Here is a 13,868-nt window from a genome sequence, read left to right as displayed (position 1 = left end):
TTCTACAGATTTACTGTTTCACTCCTGGATCTCCTGCATAGAAAGCCACATAACAATCCAATTAGGGTTTGGATTAAGCACATTATTAACTGAACAAGGAGTTATTATCAGGTCCGTTTAGATACTACTCAGGATAAGAGCCTTTTTTTTACTTTAACAAAGGTTGTATTTCATCCCCTTTCTCCATTTGTACTGATGGAAGCGAAGATGCATGGCCAGCAAAAGCAAGCAGCCCATTTTACACTGGCCCGTATGAGTTATAAGGGCCAGAATGCAATGAGAGTCAATGATGTATCTTATCAGTCGCTCCATCTTTTCCCCGGCTGATGACTTGCTGTTACAGATGACTGGGAAGGCAGCCTTTCAACAGGGTCTGATTGATATCAACTCCCAGGGGAAATTGCTACCGTCCATTGCCAGATTGTGGGCTGACGTTTGGGCACAAAGAGAGGGGAGAAATAAAGTGCAGTGGCAGCATCCCATATGACCTGATTCTGCCTCCCGCTGTCTTCCCTCTAACTTCAGGGGCCACATGTCCCAGTTTTTTATCTCGGGGTGTGAGATTTGTGATGGTTTGTTCGCACCCTTACTCTCTCTCCTCTTTCTCCATAATGTAGACGTGAGGCGGAGGACGATCTACGAGTACCACCGCGTTGAGCTGACGAAGACAAAGATCACCAATTCTACAGCCGTGGAAATGTTGCCTCTACCCAGTAAGAAGAATTTATTGTTACAGCTTTTGGCTCAGTCAGTGCAGTGCTTTTTTTTCCCTCCGATGGATTCCTTTTTATCATGTGGAGTGTAGACCTTTTCCTCTGCTGTATGACAATAAAAATATTGATTGTATGAATTGAGATTTGACCTCTTTTTTATCTTTCTCCTCTCCAGCCTGTCTCAAGTTCACCAGCTGTAGCTCCTGCATCTCCGCGCAGATCAACTTCAACTGCAGCTGGTGCCATCGGCTCAACAGGTTGGATTTTATTTTAACACTTTTACTCTTAAAGGACTCACCTGCAAATTCTTTAACTCCTCTCCTCCCAACAAAAGTATCACTTGGACTTAGACTTAGATAGACTTTATTGTCATTCAGTTATACATAAAAAAATATGCACATATTTATAAATAGTATAAGAGTATAAACATAGAATATAAAATGTAAGAAATAGAATTTATATAGCAGCAGAAAGTATTTTCATACATATACAATATAAAAAAATATAAAAACGAGTTCACAGTGGTTGTTAATTAAGAGTTTAAAATGATAGCTGGGCTGCAACTCACTATTATTGTCATTATTCATTAACTAAAAATGTCCATCACAACTTCCCAACATAACGTCTTCAAAAAAAAGAAATCTGGAAATAAGATTCAGTCACAGAATTTTTGCCATTTTAATTTTAAAATGACTTAAACTCAAAATAGTGCTGATGATTTTCCTGTCAAACTATCAGTCAATCAATCAGTCAATCAATCAATCAATCAACTGACAAACAATATGATTAGCTTTCAGATTTTCTCTTCAGTTTTTTTAATCAGCATATTTTGAAAAGTAACTGTTTTGAGAATTTAAGGGCTCACATTTCTGTATGAGGAATCCAACTTTTACACTTGGATCAATATGTTTTTCTCAAAAACACTATGAAAGATTTAAAACCCACCACAGGTTTACACTGAACCTGCATGACTGGCAGTAAGAGTTTGATTTAGTGAATAATTCAGCGATATTGATACTCAAGCTCGTGTCTGAGCTTCTAATGAAAGATTAACTGAACTGAACTGAAATAGGTGAGTGAAAACGAGCAGCACATGTTCCCCATTGTCACCAGGATTTGTATGGAGCTAGAACAGTGAGAGTTAACTGAAGTACTGGAAATAAAAATCGGCAAGTTTTGGCACTGATAAAAGTTCAACTGAATAATAAAACAAAAACATTAAAAAATTACAATATCAGAATCATGTTATGTTATTTCATTTTTTATATAGTTTTATGCATTATGATTGGTTTTTCAATTTAAATCATTACATTTTCTCTTACTCTTTACAAAGCCCCTCCTCTCAACGCCAAAAGAGTGACAGAAAGTTGAAACTGAAAAACCAGTGACATCATAAAAATCTTAACATTGTAAAAAAAATTGAAAAATGAAAGACATTGAAAAAAGACAGACATCAATCTTGTTAAATAATGTGATAATATGTATCAAAAGACTATAATAGGATCATTTTTAACATTTTTAGGCCTTTTAAAAAAATACACTTTTTGACAAAAATCAACATACTATGCTATGACTCTTTTTATTTTCTTTGATTTTTGGACATCCTATAATATTGTATTTTTCTCTCATTTCTTGTTAAATAATGTTATAATATGTATCAACAGACCACAATGAGACAATATTTAAAACATTTTTAGGCATTTTTTAAAATGACACTTTGTCCATGTCGTTTCTGGTTAAATAATGTGATAATATATATCAACAGACTATAATAGGGTAATTTTATTTTCAATACTTCAGTTAACTGTCACTGTTCTAGCTCCATAGATCTGCATCAAAACAGAAATGTTCAGTGACTTGAGGACATCATTTGATCCAGGATAAACTTATGTCGTTGGGTCCTTTGAACACACGTATCTGGAGCCCACACAGTTCACAAATTTCTTGTTGATTCAGTATGAATGATGGAGAATCTGAAAACCATCTACAGTATCTCTGCTGCGACTGTAGTCATGGAGATGTGGTTCTACCGTTTAGACGAGACATCAGCTCATTTTAACAATAATTCAACTCACATCTGTTCTGCCAACCTCTGCTCCACTTTTTATCTTATCCCTCCTGTCTCCCCGCACACTTCAAACAAAAGTAAATATTTGAGCTGCTAAAGAAGTGTTAGCGTTCCCTCCCAGAATTTCCTGACAGCTGAAATGTGAGCTGGGGTGGAGGGGGTTTTTGTTTTGTTTTCTTGGCTCGAAAAAGTTTGAGTTAAAGCGACAGACAGGATAAATAAATTATGGAGAGATAGTAGAGTTATCATACGCAGACTGAAAGTTAAGAACGTTTTAAGTCAGAAGATGTTTACTGTCCTGATTAATGTCGAGCCTGAGTTTCATTTATTTAAATATTTCTTTCGTTAGAGGTTGATGTCGGGGTTTGCTCAGTCAGACTCGGGGCAGCCGCCGTCTCTCCTCTTTTGTACTGCATGCCGCTGCATTTTGAATGCCTCATGCATCAAATATTAATCTGCCTCTCTTTTCTCTTTTGGACTCATCAGTTATTCTGTGAGTAATGTGGTTGACTGGAGAAATGTGCAGCACTTCTGTTCTGTCCGTTGAGATTTTACATTGAATTTGACTTCCCCCCCTGCATCCTAAATCCTCCTGTCTCTGACAGAGACAAACTCATTTACAGTGCAGCAACATGAAGAAGTGTTTTCCCCTTGCAGCAATTTATGGACGCTGTGGAGAGATACTGTATGCCTGTAGCAGTGATCTCATTAAGCTGCATTTTAATTAGCTCCCTAACTGTGTTAATATCTGACTGTTCAGCCTTATTCTGCCCTTTGTATCCTTCAGCCACTTCCTTTGAAAAAGGCAAACATGCTTTAAACACGCGCTAATTAAAAACAGTGGCGGCCTTGTTGGCTCCAGGGTTAATAAAAGGCTCTGACATTTTAAGAGAACAAACCTAATGAACGTCTCTCGCAGTGGAGCGCTGTGAAGGTGAGAGCACAGCGCCTCTCTCATGCTAACTTCTGAACTAAATCACTCTGTCGTGGCTGATGTGTGCAGCCGGTTAATAAAGCAGGTTAATAAAGCATGACAGACGTCCCAGTGAGCCACGAGTGCTGAACTTTGATGTGTTTAGAGGATTTTTGTTTAAAGAAAACAGCTGGTGAGCATCACAAATGCAACTTGCAGGAAATTTATGGCCGCCAAGGAGACAAATATTGAGTTTTAATACGTCTTAGTCTCCCAGGAAATTTTTATTGCACACTTTTATGTTGAGAAATTGCATAATCAGAAGAACATCAGTCACTTTATCAGCAGCGACAGTGATGCTGGTGTTGTTTTCACCTTGTGAGTGTGAATGTGTGTGTTCCTATGGCAAAACGTGGAACTGGAGACAACCAGTGTAGCAGGAACTACCACAGAATTGATAGCATTTTTGAGTCTATCCATCAACAGATTTTGTCATTGTGATAGTGTCACAACTTTGCCAGATGCACTCACAAAACTTAACAGGTGTGTAGGGTCACCACCAACGCATTGTTTTCTTTAAAGGGATAGTTCGGATTTTTCAGTTGAGGTTGAACAAGGTACTTATCCACAGTGGATGTATTTCCTGCTGATGGTCTGCACGTTCCCAGTTTGGAGATCCAGATGCAAAAACGAAACATCTTTTAACCACCTGTACAAAAGCCCACCCTAAAAATGTTATACCCGTTTATGTGTATGCTATTTTAACGATATGTTCGCCGATTTTTGTTTCTATCCACAGCTGTTTCATTTTGCACTTCCTATTGTCAACCACTGAACTTCCATGTTCCTACGCATAAGCCCTGCAGATCGGCTGTTTTGGTCTGAAAAATCCGAAATATCCCTTTAAATTATTATTCCAACCTCGATAACAAGAAGTTGGGACGTTGTCTAAAAAATTAAAAATAAGAAGGTTATAATTTGAATTTTTTCAATTGAAAACTGTACAAAGACAAGATAGTTTGATCAGATTAAAAAATGTTTGATTTTTGTAAAGTCACGCTGTGAATTCTGAAAGCATTCTGTTTTTTTATTAACATTTTACACTGTGTCCTAACTTCTTTGGAATGAGGGTTGTACTATTATTTTACTGTCATGTATTATCGGCAGGTAAGTGGGGTAGCACAGGGCCCGTGGAGAGAGAGTTAACAGTTACATGACAGCATTGAACGTAGCGGTGAAGTGTGTGTGCAGTTTAGGCTTTTTGTTGGTGAATAAATGCAAAAACTGCTCAAGAGCCAAGCTAAGTTCCTGTGTCTTGCTCTGAATTAGATGGCGGGCTCCGCCACTAACAATTACAACTACTGTATAGAGAGGCAGTTACAGAATGTAAATACTTTTTAATTGCTTTTTTTAATGAAAGATTTACAGACTAAGAATATCATCAAAAACAGGATTTGTTTGATAAAATTCTCAAGGATAACAACTTTAACGTGACAAAATAATTGCATGTGTTTGGTGAATCTGAGATGGCGTCTCAAGAAGTGGGAATGAAACCTGATAACACAATCTATCCATCCCGCTGTGAATGTTGGAAACCTGAAGAGAAATATTCTCCCTCATGGCTTCATTTATATTCAAATGAAGCACCTCGGCCCGTTTCTAATTAAAAACACCGTGGCTCACTGAGCTAGATGGCAACTAGCTGAGATGGATGCCATTGAGAAGAAACAAAACACAAGCTCCCCATAGGGACAGGTTAGACCTGCGCAGTAATATTGTGTCTCACTTTGCTTCCTTCTCCCTCGTCTCTTTACGGGAAGCAGTCGGGGGAAAAAGTGGAGGATTAAGCGGAGGAATCAGTCTCGCCTGATTGAACAGATGAGGCAGAAATTTTTTGGGGGGGGAAATAAAAGGAATGGGATGATTAGAGAGGTAGAAAGATGAAAATGGACTCCTTCACAGAAAGACATTACCATAACAATGTGTTCACGAGGGAAATGGGGCCTGCTGGGGATGTCTAAGACTCTACTGGACTCATATTGTCCTTGCAGCATAAAGCACAGATACCACTGCTGGCTTTAAACCGCGGCGTTTCTGCACTGTGTGGCGGTCATAGTTCGGTTTCATTTGTGTGCATTTTTCTGTACATCTCCCACCTGCAGTGACAGATAATTTGCAGAAAGCTTTTCAACTTCAGTTTATCTGACAGAGCTCAGTGTGAGTGGGTTTACTGCTTTGCATACTAACTTTTCCTTCCAGACAGGATACAGTTGGTGGGGAGTTCACCAGTGGGCGATTTTATCATTTTGATCCGTTTACAGCATGGAGGATTAGTCGCTGCCGCCTCGATTACTGTCTGCCTTTTGTGGTTATTACTCAACAGCGCCCTTATCCCAAAGCCTCATGACCCATTAAACTTCCCCCATTTACAGATCCCACGTCTTCATACTGTTAAAAAGAAAAAAAAAGTCGATTCTTTGAATCTGGATCCAGACCTCAGGGTGAGGCAGAGTGGGAGGAGCAGATGTTTGCTTCTCAGCTTGATTCAGAGTAGAAAAACCTAAAGTGTTATTATTTAAAATGTTTAATAATGTCTGTAGTTAGGTTTCCCTTTACATATTTCTATGCACATTTTGAAGTATTGCATTAGAGAGATAAATGGAAAAGATAACAGCCACTGAACAAATTAACTCAATTTGAAACCATAGGGGAGACGCTTTACAAGCACTGAGTAGCCCAAACCAGGTTTATTTACATTTACTGTTTTTCTTCTTCTTCAGGTGTGTTTTTTTCATGTGAGAAAGACTAGTCCATAGTACTTATGTAATATAAAGCTCCCATGCTGCTCCCAGTCTTCAAACGTTAAAAAAATAAATTGTTTACAATATAATATCTTGCATCAGGTCTATATATCACCGCATGTCTACAGTAAGTATAACGCGGGATCTACACCAAACTTTCTCAAATGTAAATTTCATGTAGATACTAGGTTCCATTGTTTGTGGGAATGCAAAAAAATTCAAATGTTTTGGAAGGCAGTATGCACTGTGTCAGTACAGCAATAGGTCACCAGGTGTCAGGTGACCCACTCCTCTGTCTGCTCCAGAAGGTCTCTGTTTCTTAAAAAAGACAATGAAGATGTGATTTAGTCGCTCTTAATATTAGCTAGGAAAGCAATAATGGTGACGTGGGTTGGTGATGACTCTCCTGCTGTTTCCTTGTGGAAATCTCTGATCTCAGAGATGGCGACTCTGGAAAAACTTGGACATTACATCAATAAAAGAGTTCATTTTTTTGTCATAAATGGAGGAGGCTGCTGGAACTTTGGGGAGTGGACTACAATTTGGACTTGAATAGATAGATAATGTGATGGACAGCTACCTAATGCCTGAATTGAGGACATTGTACATGGGATTGACCCACTTATGATACTTTTTGCTTTCACCAGTGATGCTGTACAGGAACAGTGTGAACCCTGTTTGCTTTGTTTTTGATGCAACTTTTTCTTTCCCTATATGGACCAGTCTTGTAGCACCGCTATCTGTTTATTTGTTTGTTTATTGTGTTTTGTTTGTAACCTTGTCTTTAAAAATTCTAATAAAAAAAAGAGAAAAAAAGAAATTGTGCTACCAAAAGAAGGCTGCAAACGAAGGAAAACAATGCACCTTAAAAAATACCAACAAAATTCAAATAAAGAAGTCTATGGCCCTGCCTGTGACTAGGCACGTACACAGTTATAGTTGAGGATAAGGCACCAGAGTCAGATTTCAGCCCACACGTCCCTGTGCTAAAACGACTGTTCAGACACATTTTAAAGTTGATAATTAGAACATTTTTCCCCTAAGGGGGCTTGCATATTTGTACCTGTTTTCACCTCTGATGAGATTGCATCCCTGGTTGAATAACGGTAGAAATCAACCTCTAAAAAAACACTTGAGGAGAAGAAACTCTGCAGTATAAATAGGCGTAAGGACTCAATTGTTAACCAGACAAGGAGGACTCTACAGATTGTTTTTGATGATCCCTTTTTAAATCTATCTCTTGCAAGCTTCCCATAAGTTCCTCAGCTGTATTAAGTGCAAAACTAAACCTCTTTTATTAAACTAAACGTTTGACTGACAGTTGTTTCCTCTCTGTCGTTAGATGCTCCAGTGGCTTCGACCGCCATCGGCAGGACTGGGTGGACAACAGCTGCCCAGACGAGGTGAACAATCAGACTAAAAGAAAACATAATAATCCAACATGATTTGAATCTGTGTTTAGATATTTCTTGCCAGCCTATCTTGTGTTTGTGTGTTTGGAGCTGCCTGGATGATGAATGCCCTTTGCTGGAGAGCCCTCTTACACCCCCACCCCTCAAAACATACACGTTATTTATTTGTTTTTGCAATTTTTCATTTTTCAGACCAAGGACAAGATGTGTGACATCATCGACACCACGTATCTCTACCCCTTCACCACCACGAGTGTTGCCAAAACAACGTCAGGGAGCAAAGAGGCCACTGCAGGCAGGGACACAGCCTCCACCTCCCACCCGCCCACCAGCGTCCCCACTGAAGGTAAGGCAGAAAAGAGCTGGAACGAGGCCACATAGCACATTGTGCAGGAGCCCAGAGCTTTCATTCAAGCAGTGATGGATGCTCCATTCTCTGGCAAGGTGTTAAATGAAGTGCATTTGCTGGAACTGTTCTTTATTGGTATTGATGTCCTTTATAACATGAGCAAGACACTTTTCTCTTTTGGAGAAGGCATAAATATGTACTGTAGCTCGCCACTTTAGCTTAAAAAAAATGAAAAATTCCAGATGGCAGGCAGTGGAGCAAGACACAGCAGCTGTGTTTGTACCAACTTTTAAACAATGCAGATTGAATTAGGACAAATCTCTCCAGTCCAAAATAGATGCAACCACACACCTCTGTGATCAGCTCGTTCAGCTGTTCATCTTTATTTTCAGAAACCGTTTTTTAGTTTTCTGATGATTGATCTGTTGATGAATCAAAAATATTCTTCTTCTTAATCGTTTCTCAGGTTAATTATGAGGCATTCACTTTCAGTATCCGGCTGCGAAGGCGAACGAAGGCCAGTTTTCTTTCCACATGAAGGCTAAACGTGTAATAGGAAATTAGATCGAGCGCTGGCTTTTGTCGCAGTAAGTGGAAAGTGACTGCACAATCGTTCTGGAGTTTAGTGAAATTGGCTCGATCTGATCCAGATATTGAGGTTTTTCTGAAAGCTGTTTCTCGTTATTACCTGTCTTCTCTCCCTCTCGTTCGCTTTCAAGATATCATTTTACGTTTGAGGGTTTCTTTCTAGTCAGGTTCCATTACTGTCACTTTTAAGTGAAAAAGAGAAATCTGAAACAGTAAAGAGAGGCTAAATTAAGTTAGATTTTGGTTTAACAGACAAAGACGGGAGTCAAAAGAGGGTATCTTTGTCAGGTTATGCCAAATATTTCTCAAGTCTCAAAGGGATTGCTCAGATATATAATACTTGTTCAGTTTGACATATATTCCTGTAAAACTGGAACGAATATGGCTGAAGTTGCAGATCAGTAGAACATACTGATTTTTAAATCTGGTAATGACCTGACCTTAAACAAAATATATACAATGAAAGATCAACAAGTAATCAAGTAAACATGCACACAAAAGTTTTTTTAAAAAGTAAAAAACCCAACAGTTACATAACAGTTTTATTAGCAACACATTAGCATCCAACAGCAAGCTAGTATAGCTGCTAGCTTGATTAATTAGTTAAATTCTATTAAATCACAAAACAGCCATAATATGAATTGTATGTCTTCACATCCGGTCAAATAAGGACTCAAGATGAGAAGATATAAGATAAGATAAGATAAGATAAGATAGGACTTTATTTATCCCGCAGTGGGGAAATGTAGGTGTCGCAGCAGCTCAAGATACAGACACATAGATATGGAAGACAGAATAAGAATATAAAAAATAAGACATATACATACATTATATACACATACATACATTATATACACATTATATACATAAATTTCTGCTATTTGGCATTTATTATTAATATATATTTTTGTGTTTGTTTGTTTTCCTGAAAGTACTTTGCATTTTACAGATATTGCACATTGGAGAAAATGTATTTTAGCATTTTAAATAGGTTACATTACATTACATGTCATTTAGCTGACGCTTTTGTTAAATAAGTTGTTGCATGTATGAACATCAATAAATTAAATATATTTTAATGTATAAGTGGTATGTGACATATCTAAAAAAAAAAATAGTAGCTCACTTTGTATTTTTGCACATGCTGTATTTATGCATATGAGAAAGTAGTATTTTCATTGTTATCTCCTTGTATAAAACAAAAGGACAAACTACATTTTAAATGACATTTACAGTAGCAAAGTGTTCAAAGATAAAGAAATACTTTCCCCATCATCTCTTACTGACAGTTTTTCTGAGCAGAGTTCAGTGGTGCCGTGCTCCTTTGATATTGCGGCGTAAAGTATTGAGCACATGATTCAATGCACCGCAGCGGGAGGCTAACCCAAACCATACTGCACGCATAATCTCAGTTATCTAATGCAAATCCTCTTTGAAAGGAGGCTGGGGTTTTGTGCTGATGATAGGAAAACAGCCAAGGTGTCCTTTAAACTTTATTTACTTACATTTTTTTTACTTGTCTGTAGAGAGTTATAGGGAGTTATGAGTTGGCAGGATTTATTGTATCAATTTTCAGCTCATTTCCCTTTTTATGACTTTTGAGCACTTTGTGTAACTAAACAGGCAATTTATCTTTATCAGGTCCAGATGTGGAGGTATTGAATCAAAATGAAACACTGTAAATAATCACACACTGTACTGCGTGTCGTGTCTTATCTCGTGTCTTGTCTTGTGTTAATTGTGTTTGATGTGTGGGATGCACAATGGGCACGTTAAGCTGATGGACAACAAATCATTTCAGACATTAGCTCTTATCTTTGTGATGATTTAACTGCATCCTTTTAGGAACATGAGACCTGTCTGTAGAGTCTGTGAGCCTCTGAAGGACAAATGTCTTCAACTGTGAATCTGTCAGATACAGTCAGGTTCAAATGTGTCTTTGACATGTCTTACAAGATAAACATGTTAAATATGGCTGTAAAAGAAGCAGAATAATGACGTGATATGTGAAAGGTTTAAGGTGGAATGTCCTTTATTTGTTCTCTATTCTGTAAAGAAGAAAGCTGGTTGTTATTCCACTTGTGCAAGTTTGTCTCTTAACCCTCTGAACCCCCCTGAAACGTATGTTTTCTTTAAAAATATACACAAAAATACACTGTTTATCGAAGAAAGAAACAGACATTATCATCGAAATTTGAACTTTCCTACAGTCCTTGAATTACGAAAGTTTCTGTTAGAAAAAAGTAATCAAAACAAAGCTTTTTTTGTTAATTCTGTCAAAATCACTTTATTCTACATGTCTCATTTAAATCAACGCCAAAAATAAACCGTTTGTAATAACTAGATCCTGTTAAAAACATTAAACTCTGCGCTCCTCAGCGACACTGTTAAGCCATTATTGATTCTCCAGAGACAAACGGTCACGTGACAAATATTCACTGAAAATCTGTTTACACAGATCAGAGAGGAGAGGACAGGAGAGGTTGTAAGTAGAAGTCGTGAAAATTATAATCGTATGTGGAGACAAAAAAAAATTCCCCAATATTCGTGACACTTGTGGCCACTTTTTTTTTATTTTTATAATGTATGTCATATTATGTCATACTGCATCTATATATTGCAGTGAAATACAAGGCCAGTGACTAAAATGTAAAAAGAGCAAAAAAATGCCCTGAAACAGCCTAATAATAAAAATAAGGTTCAGAGAGGTTAACACAGCTCTGACTCCCCGATCTGGTCTGTGGCTCCCTGCCCTCCAGCCAATTCATCTCCACTGAAGACATAAATCTGATAAAGAAATAAAAAAAAAACCAGGTCAGTTTCGGTTCATTTTGTACTGACATTCCTTTACCAGTAACTAAGAAGTTCATTTTTAAGAGAAAAAGGGCAAAATGAAATAAAATACAAGAGACCCTTTTATTCATTTTTTTTTTCCGTCTCAAGCTCTGCTTTTCTTGGTGAGGTTGTGTGAAATAAAGATTAAAAGAAGTAGTTGTAGTCAGTGGTCAGAGGAAGCTTGACTTTTGGCACACTTATACTTGTACTTCTCCTCAAACTGTTTTTCAATGCGTTTAGTCTCAGTTGTTCTCTAACATGCTCTGACTCAAGCCACCAAACAAGCTTTAGCTGTGTATATCTCTCTCCCTATACCACATGCAGTATTTACATTTGACTGTGTTGCCTTTCTGTCGGCGGTTCCGGTGGTTCCCCGGCTCAAGGGAAATCTGGTGCTTCCAACGCTGCAGTGACACGCAGCTGGTGGTTAAAAGTTTCTCTTTTAAGCTGAGCATACACTTTACACTTTTCTTCTTCTATTGGTTAGCACTTTAAGCTTCACAGCAAGAGGGTTGTAGGTTCGAATCCAGCTTTTGGGTTCTCTCCGGGTCCTCCAGCTTCCTCTCACAGTCCAAAGACATGCAGCTTAGGTTTAAATGGTGACTCTAAGTTGCCCGTAGGAGTGAATGAGAGTGTGAATAGCTGTCTGTCTCTATGTGTCTGCTAGAGGTGGTGGAAAAAATCGATACAGCATAGTATCGCAATAATTTGCATGGCAATATTATATTGATTCATGGCCGCCGGCCATCAGTATTTTCTCCGTTTTGTTTTTTTTCCGCAGGCCATAGCAGGCTCACTTTTAGGAATATATTGGAGATATTGGTATCATATTGAACTAGAATAAATCGTAATAACGCTGCAATGTGTGTTTATATATGTTTCATTCAAAAAGATTGAGAGCAGGGAAGCTTAAAGTTGAGGAAAGTTTGAGAAAATCCTGCAGTTGTCGTTCATAAATGTTTGATATCAGTTCAGTTTGACTGAATAATTTGTTAGTCAGTCTGTGGGTTTGACTCTCATTGTGGAGAAATAAAAAGACTGAAGTTAGATGAATAGACTGAGAATTTTCTCTTCTTGGACAAATCAATTCTTGATTGAATTTTATTATGTGGACACAAAATGCAGTTTAACAGTTAAATCACAATGTATTGTATCGCAATAGTCACCATATCGCAAAAAGCTTAAAATTGCAATAATATCGTATCGTGACTCAAGTTTTAGGAAAAAATCGGATCATGGGGCCTCTGCTGATTCAGACCTGTCCAGGATGTAACAACCCCTCTCACCCAATTATCCAAAAGAGCAAACTGACCGATGGACCAACATGTGTAAAAATTTTACATTGACATATATTTTCGTTTTCAAAGAAGCTCAGTAATTATTCAGCTTAACACTGTTTTTTTTGTTGTTGTTGTTTTATCAAATGTCACTCAAACTGAAGGAAAAAGTGCATTAGTTTGGAACTATTTTCAGCGGCGGATTAACACACAGTTGTTCCGCTGAAGGAACATGCCACACAGTGCGACCTTGTGGCTTAGTGGTTTGTTTTTAATGGTTTTTGACAACAATGGAGGAAAAAGATATACTATATCAGGTTTTGGCCACACACACAATAATGGGATGACTTCAGTGTTGTTGTTGCTCATCCTGTGGGATTTGCTGACAGTTAGTAAAATATAAAATATCTCCGGACTTTGCTGTTGGGATGACGGATTTTCTGACCTCATCAGAGGGAGCATATCTGTCAGTGTTTTGGCTCGGAGCGCTCTGCAGTCAGTCCATCTTTATCGTCCCTCAGCGGGGACTTCTGGCTCTCTTTCTTGACCTTGTCTGTTCTCAGTTAAAAACTGAAAATTAAAGGTGATCATGCTTCGAGGTTGTTGTTCCTTGAAATGTTCTTGCTTTATTTGGCAGTTTCTCAAAGTGGTAATTTAATATTAGTCCTTGCCTCAATTTGTCTCATCCTGTCCAGCTCCTCTAATGTATTTTCTCTTTCTGCTCTTTGTAACAGCTATAATGAAAAGTGCTTCATATTTACTTACCATAAGGTATATTCCAAAACAATGAAATCCTTAAAGATGGACTAAAGATGGACTCTTTTGTTGTGCAGCGTCTGCAGTGTTGTTCCGCTCTGCTCCTATCTTGTTGATGGTGCTTTTTAATCTACTGAGTTTTCTAAAGTTTTCTAC

General features: G+C 38.0%; 1 protein-coding gene across 1 annotated transcript in view; it reads left to right on the top strand.

The window, feature by feature from the left end:
• plxdc2b (plexin domain containing 2b) overlaps positions 1-13,868 on the top strand; it is a 126,764-nt gene that overhangs the window by 97,912 nt on the left and 14,984 nt on the right. The window contains exons 8-11 of the mRNA XM_059326872.1: positions 618-713; positions 889-970; positions 7,838-7,898; positions 8,100-8,253. Coding sequence (XP_059182855.1) covers positions 618-713; positions 889-970; positions 7,838-7,898; positions 8,100-8,253 — 393 coding nt within the window. The remainder of the gene's footprint in view (positions 1-617; positions 714-888; positions 971-7,837; positions 7,899-8,099; positions 8,254-13,868) is intronic.

Source organism: Centropristis striata, chromosome 23 (genome assembly GCF_030273125.1).
Source record: "Centropristis striata isolate RG_2023a ecotype Rhode Island chromosome 23, C.striata_1.0, whole genome shotgun sequence".
NCBI lineage: Eukaryota > Metazoa > Chordata > Actinopteri > Perciformes > Serranidae > Centropristis > Centropristis striata.
Note: the sequence above shows the minus strand (reverse complement) of the source record. Positions and strands in the feature narration are given on the sequence as shown.